Source organism: Arachis duranensis, chromosome 5 (assembly GCF_000817695.3).
Source record: "Arachis duranensis cultivar V14167 chromosome 5, aradu.V14167.gnm2.J7QH, whole genome shotgun sequence".
NCBI lineage: Eukaryota > Viridiplantae > Streptophyta > Magnoliopsida > Fabales > Fabaceae > Arachis > Arachis duranensis.
In genome coordinates, this window is record NC_029776.3 from 107,060,612 (window position 1) to 107,083,425 (window position 22,814).

General features: G+C 38.3%; 5 protein-coding genes across 5 annotated transcripts in view; 3 read left to right on the forward strand and 2 right to left on the reverse strand.

Annotated features, from left to right (window-relative positions):
- The window catches only part of LOC107491442 (serine/threonine-protein kinase BRI1-like 1), a 3,941-nt gene extending 2,336 nt beyond the window's left edge, over window positions 1-1,605 (forward strand). The window contains 1 exon segment of the mRNA XM_021143671.2: window positions 1-1,605. This exon segment is cut by the window's left edge and continues 56 nt beyond it. Coding sequence (XP_020999330.1) covers window positions 1-1,481 — 1,481 coding nt within the window. The 3' untranslated portion in view covers window positions 1,482-1,605.
- A 3,471-nt stretch (window positions 1,606-5,076) lies between these two features.
- Window positions 5,077-8,661, forward strand: LOC107491526 (probable WRKY transcription factor 2). The gene is made up of 6 exons (XM_016112377.3): window positions 5,077-5,427; window positions 5,766-6,144; window positions 6,238-6,411; window positions 6,654-7,489; window positions 7,586-7,744; window positions 7,862-8,661. Exons 2-6 carry the CDS (start codon window positions 5,788-5,790, stop codon window positions 8,424-8,426), a joined length of 2,091 nt encoding a protein of 696 aa, XP_015967863.1. The 5' UTR covers window positions 5,077-5,427; window positions 5,766-5,787; the 3' UTR covers window positions 8,427-8,661.
- A 37-nt stretch (window positions 8,662-8,698) lies between these two features.
- LOC107491529 (UDP-glycosyltransferase 88F4) lies at window positions 8,699-10,417 on the reverse strand. The gene has a single exon (XM_016112379.3). The coding sequence runs from the start codon at window positions 10,271-10,273 to the stop codon at window positions 8,840-8,842; it is 1,434 nt and encodes a 477-aa protein (XP_015967865.1). The 5' UTR covers window positions 10,274-10,417; the 3' UTR covers window positions 8,699-8,839.
- Window positions 10,418-10,456: 39 nt separating this feature from the next.
- Window positions 10,457-16,845, reverse strand: LOC107491524 (chloride channel protein CLC-f). Its single transcript, XM_016112375.3, has 9 exons — window positions 16,048-16,845; window positions 14,519-14,921; window positions 13,925-14,119; window positions 13,079-13,533; window positions 12,863-12,967; window positions 12,262-12,495; window positions 11,917-12,129; window positions 11,285-11,517; window positions 10,457-10,776 (listed from the first exon to the last, which is right to left on the reverse strand). The coding sequence occupies exons 1-9, from the start codon at window positions 16,429-16,431 to the stop codon at window positions 10,695-10,697; spliced, it is 2,304 nt and encodes a 767-aa protein (XP_015967861.1). The 5' UTR covers window positions 16,432-16,845; the 3' UTR covers window positions 10,457-10,694.
- A 1,307-nt stretch (window positions 16,846-18,152) lies between these two features.
- LOC107491525 (uncharacterized protein At4g26450) lies at window positions 18,153-22,793 on the forward strand. Its single transcript, XM_016112376.3, has 4 exons — window positions 18,153-20,534; window positions 20,771-20,969; window positions 21,069-21,129; window positions 22,356-22,793. The coding sequence occupies exons 1-4, from the start codon at window positions 18,631-18,633 to the stop codon at window positions 22,409-22,411; spliced, it is 2,220 nt and encodes a 739-aa protein (XP_015967862.1). The 5' UTR covers window positions 18,153-18,630; the 3' UTR covers window positions 22,412-22,793.
- Window positions 22,794-22,814: the final 21 nt, after the last annotated feature.

The following is a 22,814-nucleotide window of genomic DNA, read 5'->3' on the forward strand; positions in this document are numbered from 1 at the left end:
TACAGGTCCTGAATCTGGGACACAATAAGCTGATTGGGAACATTCCAGAGAGCTTTGGTGGTCTAAAAGCAATAGGAGTGCTTGATCTCTCCCACAATAACCTTCAAGGACTCATCCCTGCTTCATTAGGAGCTCTATCTTTTCTGAGTGACCTTGATGTCTCCAATAATAACCTCACAGGCACCATTCCCACCGGTGGTCAGCTAACAACTTTCCCTTCATCTAGATACGAAAACAACTCTAATCTTTGTGGTGTTCCTTTGCCCCCTTGCCACGGCGCTTTGAATCGGAATCATGCAGCAGGTTTCCATGCTTGGAAGAAGAAGCAACCTATTGTGACCGGGATTGTGATTGGCCTTGTTTTCTTTGTCTTGTTTTTTGTTGCCTTTGTTCTTGCTTTGTATCAAGTGAAGAAGTACCATTGGAAGGAGGAACAGAGAGAAAAGTACATAGAAAGTCTTCCAACTTCAGGTAGCAGCAGTTGGAAACTATCAAGCATTCCTGAGCCTCTCAGCATCAATGTTGCCACCTTTGAGAAACCACTGCGAAAGTTGACATTCGCGCATCTTCTCGAGGCTACTAACGGTTTCAGTGCCGAAACCTTGATAGGGTCTGGTGGTTTTGGTGAAGTCTACAAGGCTAAGCTGAAAGATGGTTGTGTTGTTGCTATCAAGAAGCTTATTCATGTAACAGGCCAGGGAGACAGAGAGTTCATGGCTGAAATGGAAACCATTGGAAAGATTAAGCACAGAAACCTTGTTCCATTGCTCGGTTACTGTAAAATTGGAGAGGAGAGGCTTCTTGTGTATGAGTACATGAAATGGGGAAGTCTAGAGGCTGTTCTTCATGATCGTGCCAGATCGAAGCTTGATTGGGGAGCAAGAAAGAAGATTGCCATAGGGTCAGCAAGAGGACTTGCATTTCTACACCATAGTTGTATTCCTCACATTATACACCGCGACATGAAGTCCAGCAACATTCTTCTTGATGAAAATTTTGAGGCTAGAGTTTCAGATTTTGGCATGGCAAGATTGGTTAATGCCCTGGACACTCATCTCAGTGTGAGCACACTTGCTGGAACACCAGGTTATGTACCTCCTGAGTACTATCAGAGTTTTAGGTGCACAACAAAGGGTGATGTCTATAGTTATGGTGTCATACTTCTAGAGCTTTTATCCGGGAAGAGGCCGATTGACTCGTCGGAGTTTGGCGATGACAACAATCTGGTTGGATGGTGTAAGCAACTTCACAAAGAGAAAAGAAGTAGTGAAATTCTAGATCCTCACTTAATCAAGCAAGCATCTAGTGAAGGTGAACTCTACCAGTGTTTGAGAATTGCCTTTGAGTGTTTAGATGAGAGACCGTATCGGAGACCAACTATGATTCAAGTCATGGCAATGTTTAAGGAGATTCAAGCTGATACAGATAATGATGTCCTTGATGCCTTCTCTATGAAATGCAATGTCATTAAGGAAGCATAACAAGAATTACTGCAAGACTCAAAACCCTTTGAAAAATGAAAGCAATTCTGTTCTCATCTATCCTTTTGAAATTGGAAAAGGGTTCTTTCACCTTTTGATCAATGTATATATAAGACAAAGGCTATGGTGGTTGTGTTTTCAGTCACATGAAATTGGTAGATACATTATTTTTTTTCCTATTAATTTCTGTGATCTCATGGTCAACCTCAATTTTGCTAATGCTTTCAATGCCATGTTTTTCTTTTTCATTCTTTTCTGTCATTACTAGCACAGTTTTGCTCCCTTGTGTCATTCATATGATGCAACTTAAAATTGTTATTGTTTATAAATGCTAGAATCTTATGTATGTATATAAATGAAGGCAATGAAAACTACTTTTGTTATATCTTGTTTTTGGTTCTGCATTATGAAATTATATTGGAGTCACCTAGTCAAACTCCATATGTTACTTTCCTCCTTTTTCTCATCAATTATTGAAATTTTATGATATTCTGAAAAGGAAAAGGGAAATTAAAAATAAAAAGAAATTAAGACTTCTGCATGCACTGTCCTTAGAATACTTTTTCCAATTTTTCTCCCCTCACTCTCAGGAATAATTACTATTGCATACTGTAATGAGTCGAATGACATTACATAGGTGAACCAAATTTAGATCTTAACTTTTTACTTTTTCAATCCTGCATTAATGGACAGTTGCGAATTTTGACTGAAAGTTACATAGAAAACTAGCATGTCACCATAGAAAACTAGCATGATCTTAACAGGTCATAGTACACTACTAATAAAAAAGAATTTGTAACTTTTTATTTTGAGGAGTTCTAATCCTATGCTATAGAAACCAACAAAATAAGTCATATATATTAAGAATAGGATTTTAATCACTTGTGAAGATAAAACATCACTGCAATAAGGATCATAAAAACGTGAACATCAAATATATGTGTTCCAAGTTCCCAAGCTTTACTCTGCAACTTGCCTTGCCTTGCAGCTGGTGCTAGTTTCCAAAAATATTGGATTGTGACAAAGTGATAGCTTACATGTGTATAGAACTATGGAGAGAAGCTTGTTTCAGACTAATGCTAATTTTATCAGAGATTCCTATATCCTCCAAAGGAAGAACTTTTTATTCAAAAGGATATCTACCCTTGATTTCTTCTTCTTCCTTTTAAATTCACTTTTTCTTTTCTTATTAGCCATTGACCAAGATACTGAATACAGTTCCTCCAAGAGTACCGAGTCTCACTTTACCTTTACAATAAAATATTACAATTATATATAGAATGTCCATAGAATAGTACCCTTTTCTATTAATATTATTGTTCACCTATAAAGTAATTATTGATGAAATTTTTTACTGACTTTCTCTAATTTTTTTTTTCCATTTAAGTCTTTGTATAAAATCATATTTCACAAGATCAAAAGAGAAAAAATTAAAAAAAGAAAATTGGATACAGATATCTCCTGTATACAAGTGGTAATAATAAACTAGTAATCCAAGAAAGACAAAAAATGGGATCGATCGAAGCTTTGCTAATCAATACTAATAAAATATTAGTGAGAGTTAACAAACTTGCTTAATTCTCTGAAAAGGGTTCATGTGTTTGTCCTTTTTTAATTATCGTTTATACATCTAGGCCATAGACTGCAATTTCGTAACGCATCTCATGAATAGATACGCATGTACATTTTCTTCTCCTTATCATTTTCTAAGCCTAATTAATTGGAAATTAGAATTTTTTCGTTCATTGTTTATTCTTCGAGAGCACCGTATATTTTACTTCGTTAATTCGTCTCTATCACAACGTCCTCGTCATGTTCACCTACACCAACATAACGTTTAAAATGCAAATATTATCAATCTATTATTTAATGGTTACATCTTATATATTCGATTTTCTTAAATAGATATTTCAAAATATAAATGATATCAAATCGCAAGTGTTGAAAGAATAATTGAGCATGGCCTATCATGTGTCCTTAACTTAATGGCTACATGGCTTTACTTAATTTTCCTTTGAGATTTTTCAAAAGCAAAATATTTTGGATCTTACAAGTAAAGATAATTCCCCTAAGTGCAATAAACTTTGGTCTATATTATTCGATTTGAACAAACTAATAGTCGCTGCAACACACTAGGTTTATATAAATTTTTTTTTTTTTTTGCTTCCTTGAAGTACAAGACATACTACATGCTATAAAGTATAAACCAAAATTGTCGCTAACAAACATTACCGCATCAAAGACTAAACATGACGTTAGAATCAAGTTGAAGCAGATATATTTTGTCTTAATTTCGGTTATGATGCAAAGCTAAAAATGGTAAGTGTGTGATTTAAGAAGAGAGGAGAACCACAGGGTGTAAAACTAACTATAATGTGCCGATCGAGCTGTATATATGGCGGTAAATAGATCCTCTCCAGTTTTTTTTTAATATTTAAGAAAATGAAGTGTGATTTCTCACCATTAATTTTATAAGTGGGACAAAAAATAAATATGAAAGAGAATAATGAAGGATAAGATTAAATAATTGACATTATCCAGTTTTTTCTTCACTGGAGAGGATCCACTCCCATTGGTTACAAAGCTGGAATTGCATTTCATGGTTCCAACTTCCAAGTGTTTGGCAGCCATGCATTTTCTCTCCTTTCACCTCAATTAACTTAGCATGCATCTCACACTCAAAAAGTTCAATTACATTTTTGACTTTGTTCTTCACTTGTACCAAATTTTGAATCATTCATATTTGTTCAACATTTTGTCTTCTCTTGAAATATACTGAAAGTTCTGTATCTTGGCATACATCACATTGAAATCAACGTGAATATTGATATGCTTTATGTCACTTTCACATGAGCAAAATGAATGAATAGTTGGGTGATGTTAATTACACTATTATTTTTTTCTTTTAATGTTGCATAATGATAAAAAAGAAGGGAGACATTACTTGTGCCAATGGCATGTAAAATTAAGAGGACTACTACAAGAAGTGTAATTAATTAACCAAATAAAAATGATGAGATCCTCAAATGCAAAGCAACCACACGTTTTCTCATTTCACACAACTAATGACTACAAGGCCAGCTGGGTTTGTTCTACTGAAAGTGACAAAAATGGTACCAACCTCCCTAAATTTGGAGTAAAAACAAACAGTTTAAATAGTCTTTCTTCATTTACATGGTAAAAAAAATAATAGTCGATCCTATTATTGCAGCATAATACCCTAAAAAAGACGAATTAAAAACTTGGTGATGCTATTATTTAAAACATGCCAAAAAAATAAAAAATAAAAAGAGAGAAAGAAAATGAAAATAAGGTTGTGTTTGGAAAAAGATTTAAAGATAGGAGGTGAGGTATGTGTCAAAGATTCCATTGATTTTAGAGGTCCACCACCATTTCACAATTATCTCTCTTTTCTCATCCACCTTCCCCACAAAGTCCTTCTTTACTTTTGCTTTAATAATGATATTAATAAACTAATAGTATATTTAAAAGAGCTGTAATTACATTTTTTAATTTAGTAAATTTAAAGAAGAAAAAATAAAATATGGTTCTCTTTTTGGAACTATTCTCCAGTCAGGCTGCTTTATTCATCATTCAATAGCACAATCATTTCATTGCAAAGAAAAAGAAAAACACAAAAGAGAGGAGAGACATGTTTTACAGACAGAAGAGAACAGCTGATAGATGATAACAACAACAACAACTGCGTGGTAAGAACACAACACAAAACAACGTTGTTGTTGTTATTGTCTTATAATATTGCTAGATCAATTTTACTTCTTCTAACACACCGAACCCAAACACCTTCTGGGTCGGGTTCGGGGTTGTCGGATCCGATTCTCTGCTTCAATCGTTGTTGTTCTGGTGCTGCTGGCTGCTTCTCCTTCTCCTTCTCCTTTTATGGTTCTGTTTTGTTGTTTGCTCTCAACAAATCATCACTTTTTAGGTAAACTCTCTCAACATTCTCTTTCCTTCTTTTTTAACCTCGTGGTTTTGTTGATTTTGGCGATTCCAAACAATGTTGTTCATTGCATTTCGTGAATTGGGTCAGATTTTCATGTTCCGTTTTTAGCTCTTTTGTGTCCCATTTCCAAGGTGGCAATTAAGCAAAGATGGGGTATGAAATCTTTAATGGTTGAAAGCATGGACATTGTCATCTGGTTCATTTTCTCGCTTTGGTGTGATTGTCTCTTTTTGGCAGCAGATTAAATAATTATACATACATATTCTTGTTTTTTGTTGGCGTTATAGAATGTATTGAGAAATTTTGGTGATGCAATTTAGGTGTTCCGAAAGGGAGGTGTGAATGGCTGGGATTGATGAAAATGTTGGGGTCCCCGGGGATTGGAGTGGTCCTAGCCCGAGTCCCAGAACCTTTTTCTCTGTAATGTTAGGGGAGGATAATGTAGCAAGATCAATGTCAGACCCTCCTCCAGGTGGTGATGGAGCACAAGATGGTGATCAGAAGTTGGTGTCACGGGGTGGTCTTGTTGAGAGGATGGCAGCTAGAGCAGGGTTCAATGCACCCAGGTTGAACACTGACACCATTAGATCTACTGACCTTTCACTCAATTCTGATGTTCCTTCTCCATACTTGACCATACCACCTGGTCTAAGTCCTACCACCCTTTTAGATTCTCCGGTCTTCCTTACAAATTCACTGGTGAGAGAAGTTTATGTTGTAGTGCTTTTCACATTTAACTTGGAAGCTATAACACTTTGTTATATGCCTTGTAATGAGTTTGTATAATTGCAGGCACAGCCATCTCCAACAACTGGAAAGTTTCCGTTCATCTCAAACGGCAACATATCATCCGATGCTCCTGAAAGATGCAAAGATAACAGCTTTGATGATATTTATGCATCATCCTTTGCGTTCAAGCCTACAACAGATTTAGGCTCCTCTTTTTATCAAGGCGCTGCCAGAAAAGTAAGTACATCCTAGAAGCATTTCTTTGCCACTGAAGGTTAGGATTTAAATTTTAATCCAATATGGCATGCCATATGTACAAAAACTTGACAAGTCATATGGTGTAAAACAGTTAACACATTTGATTTAATTATCTTCGTATGCACATAATATGGGATATTTAGAGAGTTGATAGTTGTGCCTAGGCAATGGCATGTGGATCTGTATCCATTTGGGTTATTTATTCTGTCTCCTGTTTGCAGATGAATCCTACTACAATAGCTCAACAATCTCTTCCTGGTGTGGAGGTCCATGTTCAGTCGGAACATTCTTTTCAATCGCGAAGTGCTGATGTAGTAAAATCTCAAACTCAGAATAAAAATGGCCTCCATCTTCAGCCAGACTTTATTGAGTCATCTCCTCAACAGGATACTGTCGGTGTTAGCCTTGAGCATTCGCCACAACTTGAAGAGCAAGGAGATGAAGAGGGAGAGCCAAGAGGGAATGGTGACTCAATGGCTGCTGGTTTTGGTGGTGCACCATCTGAAGATGGATATAATTGGAGAAAATATGGCCAGAAGCAAGTTAAGGGTAGCGAGTACCCACGAAGTTACTACAAGTGTACACATCCAAATTGTCCTGTGAAAAAGAAAGTAGAACGATCTCATGAAGGCCACATAACAGAGATCATCTATAAGGGAGCACACAACCATCCTAAACCTCCTCCGAATCGCCGCTCAGGAATAGCTTCAGCCAACCCTCCAAGTGACATGCAAATGGACAATCCGGAGCATGTTGAACGACAAAGTGGCAGCGATGGAGAGCTGGGCTGGGCTAATTTACAGAAGGGGAATGTAGCCGGAGCTGCTAATTGGAAGAATGACAACCTTGAAGTGACATCATCAGCATCTGTTGCCCCCGAGTATTGTAACCAGTCTACCAATTCACAGGCTCAAAATGGTACTCAGTTTGACTCGGGAGATGCGGTGGATGCATCTTCTACTTTTTCTAATGAAGATGATGATGATGATCGAGGTACTCATGGTAGTGTATCATTAGGTTATGATGGGGAAGGAGATGAATCAGAATCTAAAAGAAGGTACTTGGCATTGCTTCTTTTGTTTTTTTTCTTTTAAATAAAAATAATTTCAGAAACTATTATTTGCATAAATGAAGTCAACTATTTAATTCTCAGGAAACTGGAATCATATGCAACAGAGTTGAGTGGAGCTACTAGAGCTATTCGCGAACCTAGAGTTGTTGTACAAACTACCAGCGAAGTAGACATCCTTGACGATGGTTATAGGTGGAGGAAATATGGGCAGAAGGTTGTCAAAGGAAATCCCAACCCGAGGTAGCCATAATCCTCTTAACTATTTTGTTGATCTCTTTATCCCATTCAATTTCATGTACTTTATGTTGCAACTTGCAAAGCTAAACTGGGGATTGGCCTGTTTCTGTATTGCTGCAGGAGTTACTACAAGTGCACCAATGCAGGCTGCACTGTGAGGAAACACGTTGAGAGAGCATCACATGACCTTAAATCTGTAATCACCACATACGAGGGCAAGCACAACCATGATGTTCCTGCCGCACGCTCTAGCAGTCATGTCAATGCTAACGCTTCTGGCAGTGTTCCCGGGCAAGCACCTGGCGTTCTGCAACCCCATGTTCACAGACCTGAACCAACTCAAGTTCCCGGTGGCATTGGAAGGCTTGAGAGGCCTCCTGCCCTCGGTGCATTCAACCTACCTGGGAGGCAGCAGCTAGGACCTCCACATGGCTTCTCCTTTGGAATGAATCAACCTCTTCTGCCGAACTTGGCGATGCCTGGATTCGGCCCCGGGCAATCAAAGCTTCCTGTGATGCCAGTTCATCCATTCTTGGCAACGCAACAACAACGTCCTCCTAATGAGATGGGGTTCATGTTGCCCAAGGGTGAACCAAATGTGGAGCCTATTCCTGAGCGTCATAACCTGCCCAGTGGCTCATACCAAGATCTCATGAGTCGCATGCCCCTTGGACCTCACATGTGAAATTTCATTCCTTTATTCTTTCTTTAAAGGAAACCCCAATGTTTTACATTCACAAATATATATATACATACATACATATATATATATATATGCGTATGTAATGCGCAGGCATACATTTACATAGGTGAACTTTTTCATCAGTTATTCTTATCCAGTCTCTTGTGTAATGTGTTGACATTCTTCATGATATGTCAAAAGGTATATGTAGTTTATTCTGCTCTAATTCAAGAATACCAGTCATATGTACCCAAAAAAATTAACAAAAGAAACTCTTGGTAATAGAAGGATTGAACAATTATTCAAAATCATTTGACAAAAACATAATATTTCAAAATCAATCCATGAAATATTTCAAAAACAATCCATGATAAATTACATGCATAATAATAATAATAATAATAATAATAATATCACTACTGCGTCCATGATTGAACCAAGTTGGCAAGTGATGCAGAGGATGAACCCGTTTCTGAAAGTGCAGCTAAAGCCATGTCCTTCATCTTGGAAATGCTGTCCCTTAAATCCTTCCCTTTCCCATCAGACTCCATGACCATCCTCACCACCCTCTCCACCTCTTGGGCACTGACGAGCCCACCGTGTTCTTGAGTCTGATCCACCGCAAGAGCCACCTTCATGTCCTCCACCATGACGTTCCTGTTCACGTGCTGCTCCGCATAGAGCGGCCAAGCAATCATGGGCACCCCAGCAACCACAGCTTCGAGAACAGAGTTCCAGCCGCAGTGAGTGACGAAGGCTCCCACGGATTGACGACTGAGGACCTCAACCTGGGGGGCCCACGAGGCCACTACCATGCCCCTGTCTTGGGTCCTGTGGGTGAAGCCAGTTGGCAGCACTGAAATGGGGTCAAAGTTGTCTTGATCAGCAAGTAACTGGTTGGTTCCTGGATGCAGTGGGGGGCTCTTGACGACCCACAAGAACCTTTGGGCGCTCCGCTCCAAGGCTTGAGCTATCTCTCTCAGCTGCTCCACTGAGAACGATCCTCTGCTTCCGAAACACAGGTACACCACACTTTTACTTGGTTGTTTCTCCAACCATGACAAGCAATCTTTGCTTTCTCCACCAGATTGATGCTGTTGATCACTGGGATCGGCGATCAAGGGGCCAATGTAATAAACGGGAGGCCTTTCTTTCTGGTCGGGAAAGCAAAGACCTTCTTCAATGGCCTTAACGGCGTTGACTTCCAGCTCTCTGAAAGTGTTGACCATGATCCCACTCGATCTTGGAAGCTGCCTGCAGAAATACACCATTTCCTCGTAACAGGGGTCCTCCCTATCCAGCAACGGCTCCGGCATCTCCCACGCCCTCACCCCCGCCGTCATCCCCGGCACCCTCAGCTCCACCTTCAGATCCTTCAGCGACTTCTCCGTCTGCTCGTGGATCAACGGGAAGTAGATGTAGAGCGCAATCATGGCAGCGCCGGAGGTGAAGAAGTAGTAGACGGGGATTCCCATGGAGGAGGCTGCGTCCATGGCGGAGGTGCAGAAGATGTCGATGACGAAGGCTTTGATGGTGGAGGTCTTGGAGATGAGGGTGAGTGCGGAGGTGACGTTGGGGACGTTGTTGCGAATGAAGTGTAAGGCCCTTGCGGTGAGGCTGAGGGTGCCGGGGGGAGGAGGGTCAGAATGGGGGAAGCGGTGGAAGGAGATGGAAGGGTGGTCGGTGGAGATGCGGTGGATGTAGGCGTCGGTGGAAGGATGGTCGAGGAAGCCGGTGGTAAGGAGGATGGTGATGTTGTGGCGACGGAGGGACAGGCGTTTGGCCACTTCAACCATTGAAACTATGTGGCCTATGCTCGGAGCTGCATACAACACTATTCTTTCTTCCATCTTTCTCTTTCTTTCTTTCTCTCTTTCTCTCTCTCTCTCTCTCTCTCTCTCTCTCACTCACTCCTCAACTATCTATATTGTTCATATTTGTTGACTTGACTTTTAGTAGTTGAAAGAAGCCTTATAATCATACATGTTAAATGGTTAGGTGAGTAACAGATTGATTATTAAGACACACGAATATGCTTTTCAAATCTCATTGTATTCGATATTCATTTGCTTCTTTCTTATAGTTACTTTACAAGATGCACTTTGCTAAATTATGCAAAAGAATCTCAGCTTAACTTGTCACCATTGGATTGAGGCACTAAAATATACATCAACTTATATAATCAGTCTTCACTCATAACTTGGCTTTCAAAAGGGTAATCAAGGAGATCCATGCTACCTCCTCACTGTTTCTTTGGTGAGGGTAACCAAGCTAATGCCCGTTTGCAGTTTCCACAGCCAAATGGTTTTCTCTCCTATTTCGATTCACTTCCTTCCGATGGTTAATCTCTTTCCTGCAAAATATCAAATGCACCATGAATAACTTCGGCTAAAATAATTCTTATAAATTCGTTCAGTATCACATGAAAAAGGTATCTAAACATTATCCAATTGCAGCAGTGGCCAAGTCTTATACCACTACATGGGATTAACAACATAGATCAAATGGCATAACAATTATGTTCAAACCACAGAAAGAAAAATTCATTTATGATCATCTAGATCTCCTCTAGCAAGAAAAAAATTTAAAGAAAGAATATGTATATACTCAGCAACTAAATATGTCTGATAAAACATTCACAAACACACATGGCAATGAAGAAAGAGCTATAAACCTAAACTCAAGTCTTGACATCTACAGTATGCTGCAGCACTTCAACATTTTAATTCTGATTAACATACATAGTTTGCATAACAAAAATTATCTGCAAGTATTTTATGTGATGAAATGAGAAACCCAGCTTTAGTGTTAGGTAGGGAAACAGAAATTAAAGTATAAACAAGTATAGATTATAAGTTAACCTGAGACAATGCCATAGTGCATCATAGTGAAGAAGACCAGCAATTCTCCGCTTCCTCTCCCTGTTGCGATCTCCACCACGTTTAACCACTGGTAATTGCTTAATGCCCTTGGCTTCCATTAACTCCTTGGCCACAGCCAAACTGGTATTGGGATAACAGGTTAGAAGTCCACGCTCTCGTCCACGATAGGTCATACCCCGAGTACAAACAGAGGAAACTAAGCATGTATTTGCCTGTCAAATATTTAATTTGAAATATTATTTGAGACAAGACTAACCAACAGGTATTGTAGACAGTATAACTGGGATTTTTCAAGAATAAATCAATTGACATTTTTATCACAGTAGTATAACAGGAAAATCCAGGCATGAATTTCACTAATGTTTTTGTTCATCACTGCATTTAAAACCCATTCATCAAAGCTTTAATATATCATCTTAGCAATTGTATCCCTACCGACCCAAAACATAGAAACCATTTGTGTTATGATTTTATTCTGAAATTGGAACCCTCAATTATTTTCTATTATCATGTATTGTAAAAGGAAAGAACAGGGGGCAAAAATACTAATCCCAGAATAATTTGCAGAATGATTTTTAAATATATAAAGAGCAGAAGCACTTTCTACATACATCCACAAATCCTGAATCCCTCATAGAAGTGTCACTAGACTTCTCGGGAAGACACCTTCTGATGTCACCATATGTCAGTATTCCTTCCAGAAAACCTTCTTGATCGACCACTAGCACACAGTTCTGGTGGCCATCATGAATGCATTGGATTGCATCTTTCAGGGTTGCAGATGATGAAACCTTCAGATAGCTGTCAGACATGGCCTGAGAAACCTGAAAAGAGCAATAATGACATTAATGAAGGCATAAAGTTGATGGACAAAAAAAAAAGGATCACATGTCAGCATTCTGCTGGAGAGTTAACAAGAGAAGGATTATTTTTATTGATTAAAAGCTTTTATCAACCTTAAGATTTTCGAGATGAAGTTCCTCGTCAATTGCTTCATGATCAGCAGCATCACCAACAACAGAGAGTTCTAAACCATCAGCAGCATTTGCCTGTCTCCAGTTACCTTCATTTTCATCAGCAGGTGAAACTGGAGAATATCCTTTAGGTGAGTTTCTAGTATCAGATTTGTTGTCAATTTCCTTCTTCCGGTTTGTCACAGAGGGAACCCATATTGCCAATCCAACAGCCCCCTAGGTACAAAGTTTACAGTAACACAGTACGAGAACTGTAATCAATAAGAATTACAATAGAACAAAGTACTCACTTTATAATAAAAATATTATGTAAAATCAATAAAATATTATGCCATAGAGAAACAATTTTCTTCTGCCTTGCTTTAACATAAGATACAGGGAAACAACCAATGAGAAAATGAGCATGTAAGAATATACCAAACATCTTCTCTTGTTCAGTCGAGGTAAAAGAATGCAGTTTGCAAATTTTTCATTTTGTTAAACATAAGAATAGGAGAACAGCAGAAAAATGCACATGTAACTAAGTGAGCAATTTATTATCACTATCATGTAATTTTGGGTAAGAATTTTATTGAAGAATTACCATGAGAGGAAGCAGTATTCTATAATCTTTGGTCAGTTCAAACAGCAGTAGAACTGAAGTCAACGGGACAGAACAGACAGATGCTAACGTAGCAGCCATTCCAACCTGTGATAGAAATTAAAAATAACTTGTAATTATATGAGCTTACATCAACAAAGCTTGATGTCAGCAGTGACATTTATACAATATAGATACTGCACAATGAAGTCAACTTACAAGAGCATATGCCTGAGGTTGGGCCACAGCAGCATTTCCAGGGATTGCTGAATTGATAACTTCTGCTGCAACGCCTCCAAATACGGCACCAACTGCAGAACCAATCATTAAACTTGGCGCATAGAGACCACCTACTAGCCCAGAGCCCTTGCAAAGAGTTGTTGCAATAACCTTAGCAGCTGCCAATTGAGTCAGGAGCCATATTCCAGGAGCTGAAGCACTAGTTCCAGTATGGAGAATTTCTTCCACATTTGTGAAACCCCAATACAATATTCCAGGATATTTAAGAGCAATGATCCCAGCTCCTAAACCGCCTAAAGCAGGACAGACCACAAAAGGAAGGCCAAACTTTTCCTGGATCAACTCAAACAATTCAGTGAACCAATCAACCAAACGAGTCATGGCCACACTTACAACACCACACAGCATTCCCAATATCAGGTATAAAGGTAGCTCTGCAAGCAACATCATGAAGAAGTATCAGACATGTACTTCATAATTAAGACTTCATTCAAGAAAGGCAATGATTTTTGGCAGTGTGCATGCAATGCTGTTATTTGGTGTTAATGGTTGAGGGGGAATGACAGAGTTTTGCAGGATAACTTCCTGTGGTTTTACCTCTTTGGTGGGATAAAGAGTAAGAGAGATGTTTTCTTTTTATCTATGCAAGGATGGTTATCCCCTGTTGGGTATTATCTTCTATTCTAATTCTAACAAACTTTGTTGTCCGTATATATATATGAGACGTTTTCCATCATATCAAAACAAATACGATATATGCACAAAGACAATATGGTCACGAACATAAACTGTATATAACAAAAACAGCAAGGTAAAGGAGAGTACCAGCAGCAGATTTCAAATCATATGCAGGCACTGTAAAAGCTGAGTGGGTTCCTAGTAAAACGTTTGATACAGTGGAGGAGATAACAGAAGCCAATATAATCATGGCAGTTGTAAATGGGGGAGAGTTTTCTGCACGAAGAGGCCTCAGCACTGTTTCAATGGCGAAGAAACAACCAGCAACTGCAGCATTGAATCCTGAAGAAAGAAAAATTGAAAGCTAAAATAACCAATCTATAGAAATCAAAAGAAAAATGCAGACGCTGCCGTCCTTACTCTTAAACCAAACATAATTAGAAACAAAACACAGGGTTGATTGATCAAATTATCCAGTAAAGTTAGGTGCCCAGATATGGATCAAAGAAAATTGTCCAGGGACTCAATTCTCAATTCAAATTCTTGAGAATTTATTGTCCTTTTGTTTATCTTCCCAATCATGAATAACGTGAACACCAATAAATAGTTTGTCCTTTAAACAAATTTGTTGGTTGTTAAATCATGATTAAAAAGTTCAACAAGGCTCAAACGAGCATAATATGAAATGTATAGGCATTAAATGAGATTCACAAAGTGATTTTAACAAGATTGCCAGGCTACCTGAAGAAATTCCAGCTGCCGCACCAGCTGCAATAAGTGCTATTCTTCTTTCTCTGTTATTTTCCATCATTAATGAGAATCCATTGGCACATGACTTTCCAATATCAACACTAGGACCTTCAGGACCCAAAGAACAGCCAGTACCTAAAGTGACTGCAGCTTGGAGAGCCTTTATTGTGGGAAATACTCCAGAGAGCAAATCAAAACCTTGCCTTTGGGAGGAAGTGGACTGATTTATTTGGTCCAGTATTTCAAGTAAACCATGCATCATGCCAACAATGACTCCTCCAAAGACAGGTATCAAAAGGATCCGATGCCATGTATCAGCCAGTCTCTGCAAACGAAGCCAAGCAGCACCCTCATTTGGAGTACCCGCCCAGGCCCATTCATGTATTAGATGCACCTAAATGAGCACGTAGCAGCACATATCAGATAATTTGAATTCCACAATTGGCTGGTAAAGAACCCAGTCTAAAAATAGAATATAGGTGGCTAGATACCACAAAACCAAATGATTTCAGAAGGTCAGTATGACAATACTACAACATTAAAAAAACAGGCATCAAAGATGGCTTGACAACCATGACAGCAAATTTATTAATGCCCAAATTCCCAAGAGACAATACCTTAAATAATTTCAGAGTCTCACAGTAGTAGCACAGAAGATATAAAAAGAATACAGCAATAGGAGTACTTATATAAGCCATAGCTGTTGACTAGATTGAAACAATAATGAAAAAAAAAAAAGAGCACTTGTGATTTTGGTCACCTCTACTGTTAAGAATTTGTTCAGAGTAGAAAATGGCAAAGCTCTAGCATATCATATTTCTTTTTATGTCAACGATAGTGGGATAGTGGATACATCACATGAACCTTAGCCGATGCAGAGGCAGACTGACAAGCACACAAGAGGAAACAGCCAAGAGTAGCTATATATCAACAAGCTGCGGCAGTGAAAGGATACACACCCAACAAGATGCCATTCTCTTTGGTAGAAAAATTCATGACTCTTATAACTTCATCTTCAATGCCGTACAAGGTAACCATAAAACAGACCCTGGTTTATCTAATTCCTAAACCAGCCCACCTTGTAACCATTGAAACAGCACTTCTAATTACTGATATTAGAGAAATATTTAAATATTTTGGCAGCACCGCACTCGACCAGTAAAAGCATAGCATACGGCAGACAGCATGATTACATACCATCAGATTAAATTCATGATATTATATTCAACAAGTTTAAACATGATCTGGATCTCAGAAGTGTTAATCTTTCTAACTATCTATCCTAAACATCGTAGTTTCTAGCCATTGAGATCAAGATTCTCGCATCCTAAACATGATAAAACCTTGTTGATCTTAGAATCTAGATCAATTATGTGAACCTACCTTATTTAAAAAAAAAAAAATTGCGACCAGCCATTAGGACAAGTCCGAATAATCCATCAAAGCAAGCAGCTCGATATATTACTTATTAGAGAGCAAAACAGAGAGAGAAAGAGGAGGGAGGGAGGGGGGGTGCATACTCCTTTATTGAAAGCAGCAACGAAGAGGCCGGTGGCGAGGCCAAGGAGGCAACCAATGAGAAGCAAAGCCCATTCTGGAGGTGCACTGTCGGTAAGGACATCTTCATCACCATGAAGATCCAAATGAGAGTGGTGATTATGAAGATTGTGGTGATCCCTTCTATCTCCATCTCTATCTCTATCTCTATCTCTATCTACATCTTTCTCAAGACGCTTGAAACTGTGTCGGTGACCCGGCAGCCTAAGAATATCCCTGAACCCTCCTCTGCCACCGCTGCCACCACCTCCATTAACGACGACTGAGCGTTCCGATACTTGAGCTTCCACATCGCGCTCCGCATCTTGTGGAAGCCCCAGAAGGCGGTTCTGATCGCTCTCGGACATCGAAAACTTACCCAGATTCCTTCAAAAACCCATCAATGAAGATCGGCTTGAATCCCAAAACCCAACATCCAAATTGAAAACACACCGCTTCAATGAATCCCGAATTTGAAATCCCAATTCTCAAAATTTTTGTAATTTTTGGAAGATACAATCAAGGGATGATGATGATTCCAATGGGCCTTGTGGCGTCGCTATCTCAGGAATCAAATGGCGAAAGCGAGCGAGGAAGGTGAAACGTAAGAGAGAGAATAGTGTTAAGAACGTTGCTCCTAATTCCTAAATGCAAAGTGACTTAGGCTCCAATCGAATCAAATGAAATCAAAGTGGCACTTCTTATTGCTTCTTCTTTACTTCCCACCACCTCCTCCACCCTGCGTTTTTCTCTTTTCACAAATATGAACACCCAAAACGTGTTTTGGTCAAACGAAATTACAAGCACCCATTTCTATTTGTCAAAATTTACAGAAAACCCCTTAAAAAATACTTTCCTGTCTATGTCAATATGTTTTGAACTTTTGATTGTTTTCCACTCATCCCCTTAAAAATATTGCAAATTCAAGTTTTGGACCCTTTTCCTTTATATCCGTATACTTTAAAAATTATTTATTGAATGCTAAGAGTCTAAAAAATTGTATACAATCGTCTAATTAAATTTATGTATTAAAAAATATTTTTAGAATAATATTATATAATTAATAAATATTATAATTTTTAATTAATATTTAATCAGTAATAATTTTACACTTATATTTATAAAAATTTTACACACAAAAAAATATATAATTTTTACTTATATTCAATAGAATTTACACATATAAATTAATATCGTTTACACTCATATTTTTTAAAATTTATATATAAATTAATATCTATACTGATAAAATAATAATTAAAAATTACTGGTCTCAATAATTTTTCATTTTGATGGAGTATAATTCAACTTATTTTGTATTTTAAATATTTGGTTTTAATAATTACTATTGAGTTTTTAATTAAATACTTATGTGACAAATTAACTGTATACATATAATCAATATTTAATATTTGATCTCTCATATACAAAAGAGTTAATATTCAATTTGACTCAATTTAAACTCTAAAATTTATAATAATAATTTGTGTTAGTCCTTAAATTAATTTCTACGAACGACCTGTTAATTTTGTACATTAACTTGTTAATATTTAGACTCTTCATTGAAATCTATTAGATATTGTATAAATTTAATTAGCTCTCAAACATCTCTATAAAGCTGACAATAATAAGTTCAATTTAAAAAATTCGAAACTATAAAAGTAGCAGTTAAGTTTCTAAAAATTTTAATAAATCTTAAATTATATGAAATTTAAAGGAAGAATCCAAACCACAACAAGTTAATATTTCAAATCAACATATTATTAACAAAAATTAGCACAAAAATTAATACAAATTATAATTACAAATTTCAAAATCTAATTTGAGTGCATTAAAATTTTAAGAATTAAATTAAATTTAACTTCAAATTTTAGAAACCAAATTAAATATTATCTCAGATAAATAAAAATTACAATCATAATAATCCAAACTATATATAAAAAATTAATTAATAATATAAAATATATATTAAAATATAAACACAAATGGTGCTTAGCTAATTTTTTAAAGGCGATTAGAAAATGATTAAAGTGTTAATAACAAGTTAATACTTAATCCTAACAATTAAACAAGAGAGGGAAAATTTAGCCCAAAAAAAGGAAAAAAGGAAAGAAAAAAATGGCATGATGTGGGTAGTCGAGCTGCAGTGGAAGGAAGCAAAAGTGCAACAACACACAAAGCTGTTGCCTGTTTCAGTTAGATGTTTGCTTCTTCTTCTTCCTTCTTCATTCTGTACTCAACTCAGCTCATCGATTCTATTAGATTCGATGTCGCTAAATGAAATCACATCGTAAATTGGCAAGATTCATGAGTCTCTCTCTCTCTCTGCATCTTCCTTCCCCTAAACCTAATTACTAATTACCATTAGAATTATTAGATTAGGCTGATCCCCTTCTCCTTCTTCTACCTTTTCATTACAATCATCTGGTGTCTCCACTTATGTCGCACCACCATATTATTATTATATATATTGCATGTTTTGCTTTGATCAACAAATTCAGCTGAGCTGAGAGCTGAGAGCTGAGAGCTGAGCTGAACTGAGTTGACTCACCGATCCACCAACAGAGATGCACCCTCGCCAGCGCAGCCCCCGAGGCTTCTATGCCACCTCCGATTACCGCCATCTCAACCGGGATTCCTCCTTCTCAAGACCCCATCCCAACCCAAAACCCTTCTCTCACCCTCCTCCTCCAGCACCCCCTCCGCCTCCCTCCACCTCCTCCTCCTCCCGCAGAGTTGCCCTCCTCGCTGGCGGAGACATCTTCGTCGAAGCTGGTCGTCTTGCTGCGGAGTATTTGGTCTCTCAGGGGCTGCTGCCCCCCAATGCGCTCTCCTTCAAGTGGCAACAAAATAACAGTTTCAAGAAGCACGGTGGCGGTGCTGGGGGCGGTGAATTTCCGGTCGAGGGAGGTGGCCGGACGTCTGCTCTTGCGCGGCTAGGGAATACGGTGGCAACTGATATTCCATCTGGGAGGAGGAAGATGGGGTTTGATGATTTTGGGCAGAAAGGTAGCAGGAGGAGAGGAAGTTTCAGGGGAAATGGTTTGGATTGGGGCGGTAGAGAATTTAGGAGGAATGGGTCATGGTCTGATAGGTCTAGGTATACCCCTGAACGTAAGGATAATGATGATGCTGATGACAGTTTTAGTAGACACAAAGATGAGGACCTGCATCAGCAACAGCACCGTCCCCACCAAATTGGTGTTGCTGCTGATGTTGATAAACCAAAATCCGATTCCAATGACACCGTGCCAAGCACCGAGACTGGAGATACTTTGCATGCTGAAGGAGACAATGATATGCTTTCTGGGGAATCCATGGACTTGAAACAAACTTCTTCTGCTGATGGAAAAGATAAAAGCGATGTGGATGTGGAGGTTGCAATGGAGAATGCAAGTGCCGGAGTTATGGATGTCAAGGATGGCACTGCTGACGATGACGATACCGAGAAATCCGGCGGCTCAAAGAATTTATCTGTTCAGTCCAGTGATCAGGAGAGTAATGAACCTATTACTGATTTGCTCTCACTATTCAAATCTATTAAGGTGCCTACCAAGCCTCGCTCTTTGCGTGGACACAAGAATTTGAAGGGTAATCCGCAACAGAATGTTGGAGATGAAGACACTCATGATGCAGGGGATCTTCAAGGACCTCAAGTATTGGCTGAAAATGTGTCTGTCAAAGTCTCCTCCGCAGGTGATTTACTATCTGACGTGGCTAATGCCTCGGAACATCTTGAATCAAACATGTCCAATGTAGAACCTGATCACGATGATGTTGATGAGGATTTGAAAGAATTAGATACTGCATGTAATGCTGAGGTAGATCAATCTATTGGAACTGATTCTGGACAAGATTTAGGTTATATGCATGATAATAACCGTGAACCTAGTGCAACTCTATTGGACCATGGAAGTTGCGGTTCAATGTCCGAGGAAAGGGGTGAAAAACGTGTTGCTGAAGTTGATGATTTGAGAGAGGAAAGCAAAAGAGTGAAAGAGTGGTTGCCATCACTTCCCCCAAGGACTGAGGGTTACTTTGAAACCATCAACACAATTGGAATGAAAGAGATCACTGAGGAAGATGATCTTTCACATCTTGACAAAGTGGCTATGACCTCTGATCAGGGAAGCCTGATGACTACTTCACAGTTCACAGAAGTTGGTGATAGATCGATTCTTCATTGTTCAGAGGAGAAACAATCGTTGCCAAGTTCGTTTAGAACTTGTGATCTTAATCTCATGGAAGCGTCTGAAGTCCATGAAAATCAAGCTAATCATCCAATTCTTATTTACCCCCCTGTTTCTGAAACTAAGAAAGCTGTACCAGTTGATATAGATCTGACCGTGAGTCGCACTAGTATACCTGGCAAATTCAGTACTCAATCAACAACTGGCAAAGAGATTGAAGTAATTGATCTAGAATGTGATTCCACTCAAGAAGAAAAGCCAATCGACAATATGGAGAGAAAGTATGTTTTTGAACACCCCCCCCCTCCCCCCCAAAAAAATTTCTTTTTCAAGATTGATGTCTACCTTGTTGGATGTTTCTATTCTATATCCAAGTTATAGCACTTTCAATAAGGACCTAATTGATCTAGTTTTCATCATTCTTCTTGGTGAAAACATTGGATGGATCATATGGTTTTAAAGATTCTTTATTTACCTTGCAGCTCTCTTACTAATCCGTTGTCATTCAAATACACAGGTCAGAGGCTATGTTTTCAGGCCTTGAGGGTTTCTCTAACCATGCTCCAAGTACTGCTGATATACATGATGTTCAGGATGGTTACGGGCTAATGCTATCAGAATTGCTTGGGGCGGATTTTCCAAACTGTTCTTCAGTATCGACCGACATAAATTCTGTTCACAATGAAATGGGCCTTCATAACGGAACCGTGCCAATGGTAGTCTCAGATTATTATGAACTTAAATACATGCTTTATTTAATATAACTTTTTGTAGACTTGACGATTACGTCATGTTTTATTTAATTTTCATTTCAGGGAACACTTGCCGAGGATGATTCCATATATATGTCACTGGGAGAGATACCACTACCACTAGGTATGCTGCATTTTTTTAGTAATAGCTAATAGGTCATTTTCTTTTTGTGTTAAAAATTCCTGTAATTTGTGTAAGTTGAATTTCAATGATGCAATTATGGGTGAATAGCTAGTTAATGCTCTACTACTTTCCGTTACTTTTGACATGGCCGAGATCATAACTGTCTATATGCTATGTTCTCGAAAATGGAACACACATAGCCTTTTCCCTATTGTTAATAACACTGTGATGCCCGATGTTAAAACCTTCTGCATATGGGTTCTCCTAGATCCTTTTCTCTCTATATTTTGCTAGGACTTGGGAGATTTCTTTTTTGAAGGGTGTGGGAGAAGGGGAGATTAAACATGTCTTCTTCGCATGTTCAGTGGTCTCCCCCTCTATGCTCTTTAGCCATGCATTCCTACCATGTTTGCTTGGAACCACATCAACCCAAGTGTGGTTCCTTTGATTAACCCTGCCCTTCAGATTTCCACCTCTGAACCAACCAAGTCACTCAACTTTTCTGCCACAGATGTCAGCCGTGTCACCCAATATTTGTGTGACACTTAAAAATCTATACCCTAACAGTTGAATTGGTAATTTAGATTTATTATTGCTTTTTTCTTTTTTTAATTTGGTTAGATTTGAGCTGTTTGGGGCAAATGGTCTTACTGAGACATTACTTTCCTGAGTTGATACAAAAGCTTAGGATGAAGAACAAGACAAGCTAATGGGAAATATTCAATTTAGCACTAGATTTTGGCCAATCCTGGCATTACCTATCTGGCTATGCTACGGAGTGTGTTATTATTCTCTAGCTGCCTGTCTCTTCTTTGTCCTTTATTAGGCATCTTGCTGCTGATTCTCTCTCTGACAGGTTTCTGATCAGAGCAAATGTGTAGTTTTACCAATTGTAATGGGAAATTCTTAGATTTTGTAAGATTTAAGTAAGATCAGATAAGTATCTCTGCAGCATGATCTTTGTGAGTGAAGTGGGATAGGGGTATCGGTGCATTGAAATATAGCTGGATAGAGTGATAGGCGTGTGCATGAACATTTGTATCCGGATTGCGACCTACAAAACCCAGAGTCAATAACCAAGGTTAAAGTAATTGATTTACTGCAACTTTTATGTGATGCGTCAACTTGTAGATTTTATAAAACAAGATATAAAGGTTTATTCTGCAGAATCCTCTCCTGCTGTTCCTACGTCCTTGGTACCTAAACTAATTTGCATTTTTGTATAGGATTTTTGCGGCCGTGGGAGCAGCCACCACCACAAGATTATCAGAAACCGTTTTGATCCGATGTGCTCCACAATATTCAACAGGGTCGTCAATGAAGTCAATAGCATTACGTAAAAGTGAAATTAAGTTTTCATTTTGTAAGCTGAATTCTATTCTGTGTAATTTTCTGTAAACTCTTTCTGATGTCTCTGCATCTGGCCTGAAGATTATTTGACAGTTACTAGAAAAGTTAAATATTCTATTCCATTACGTACTTGGTCATCAGTAGGGAATTGACATTCTAAGAGTATTGTGAATCCTATTACAAATGGTCACTTCGAATATCATATGTAACTTATATCGAGTTCTAATGTTTATAATTTCTCGCCTTTGTTGGAGTATCACCACTCTAAGGTCTTGGTGGTATTTTACTTGTAATACAAGTCGTAATTGGTGAAAGCGTTATGAGTTATGAGTTAT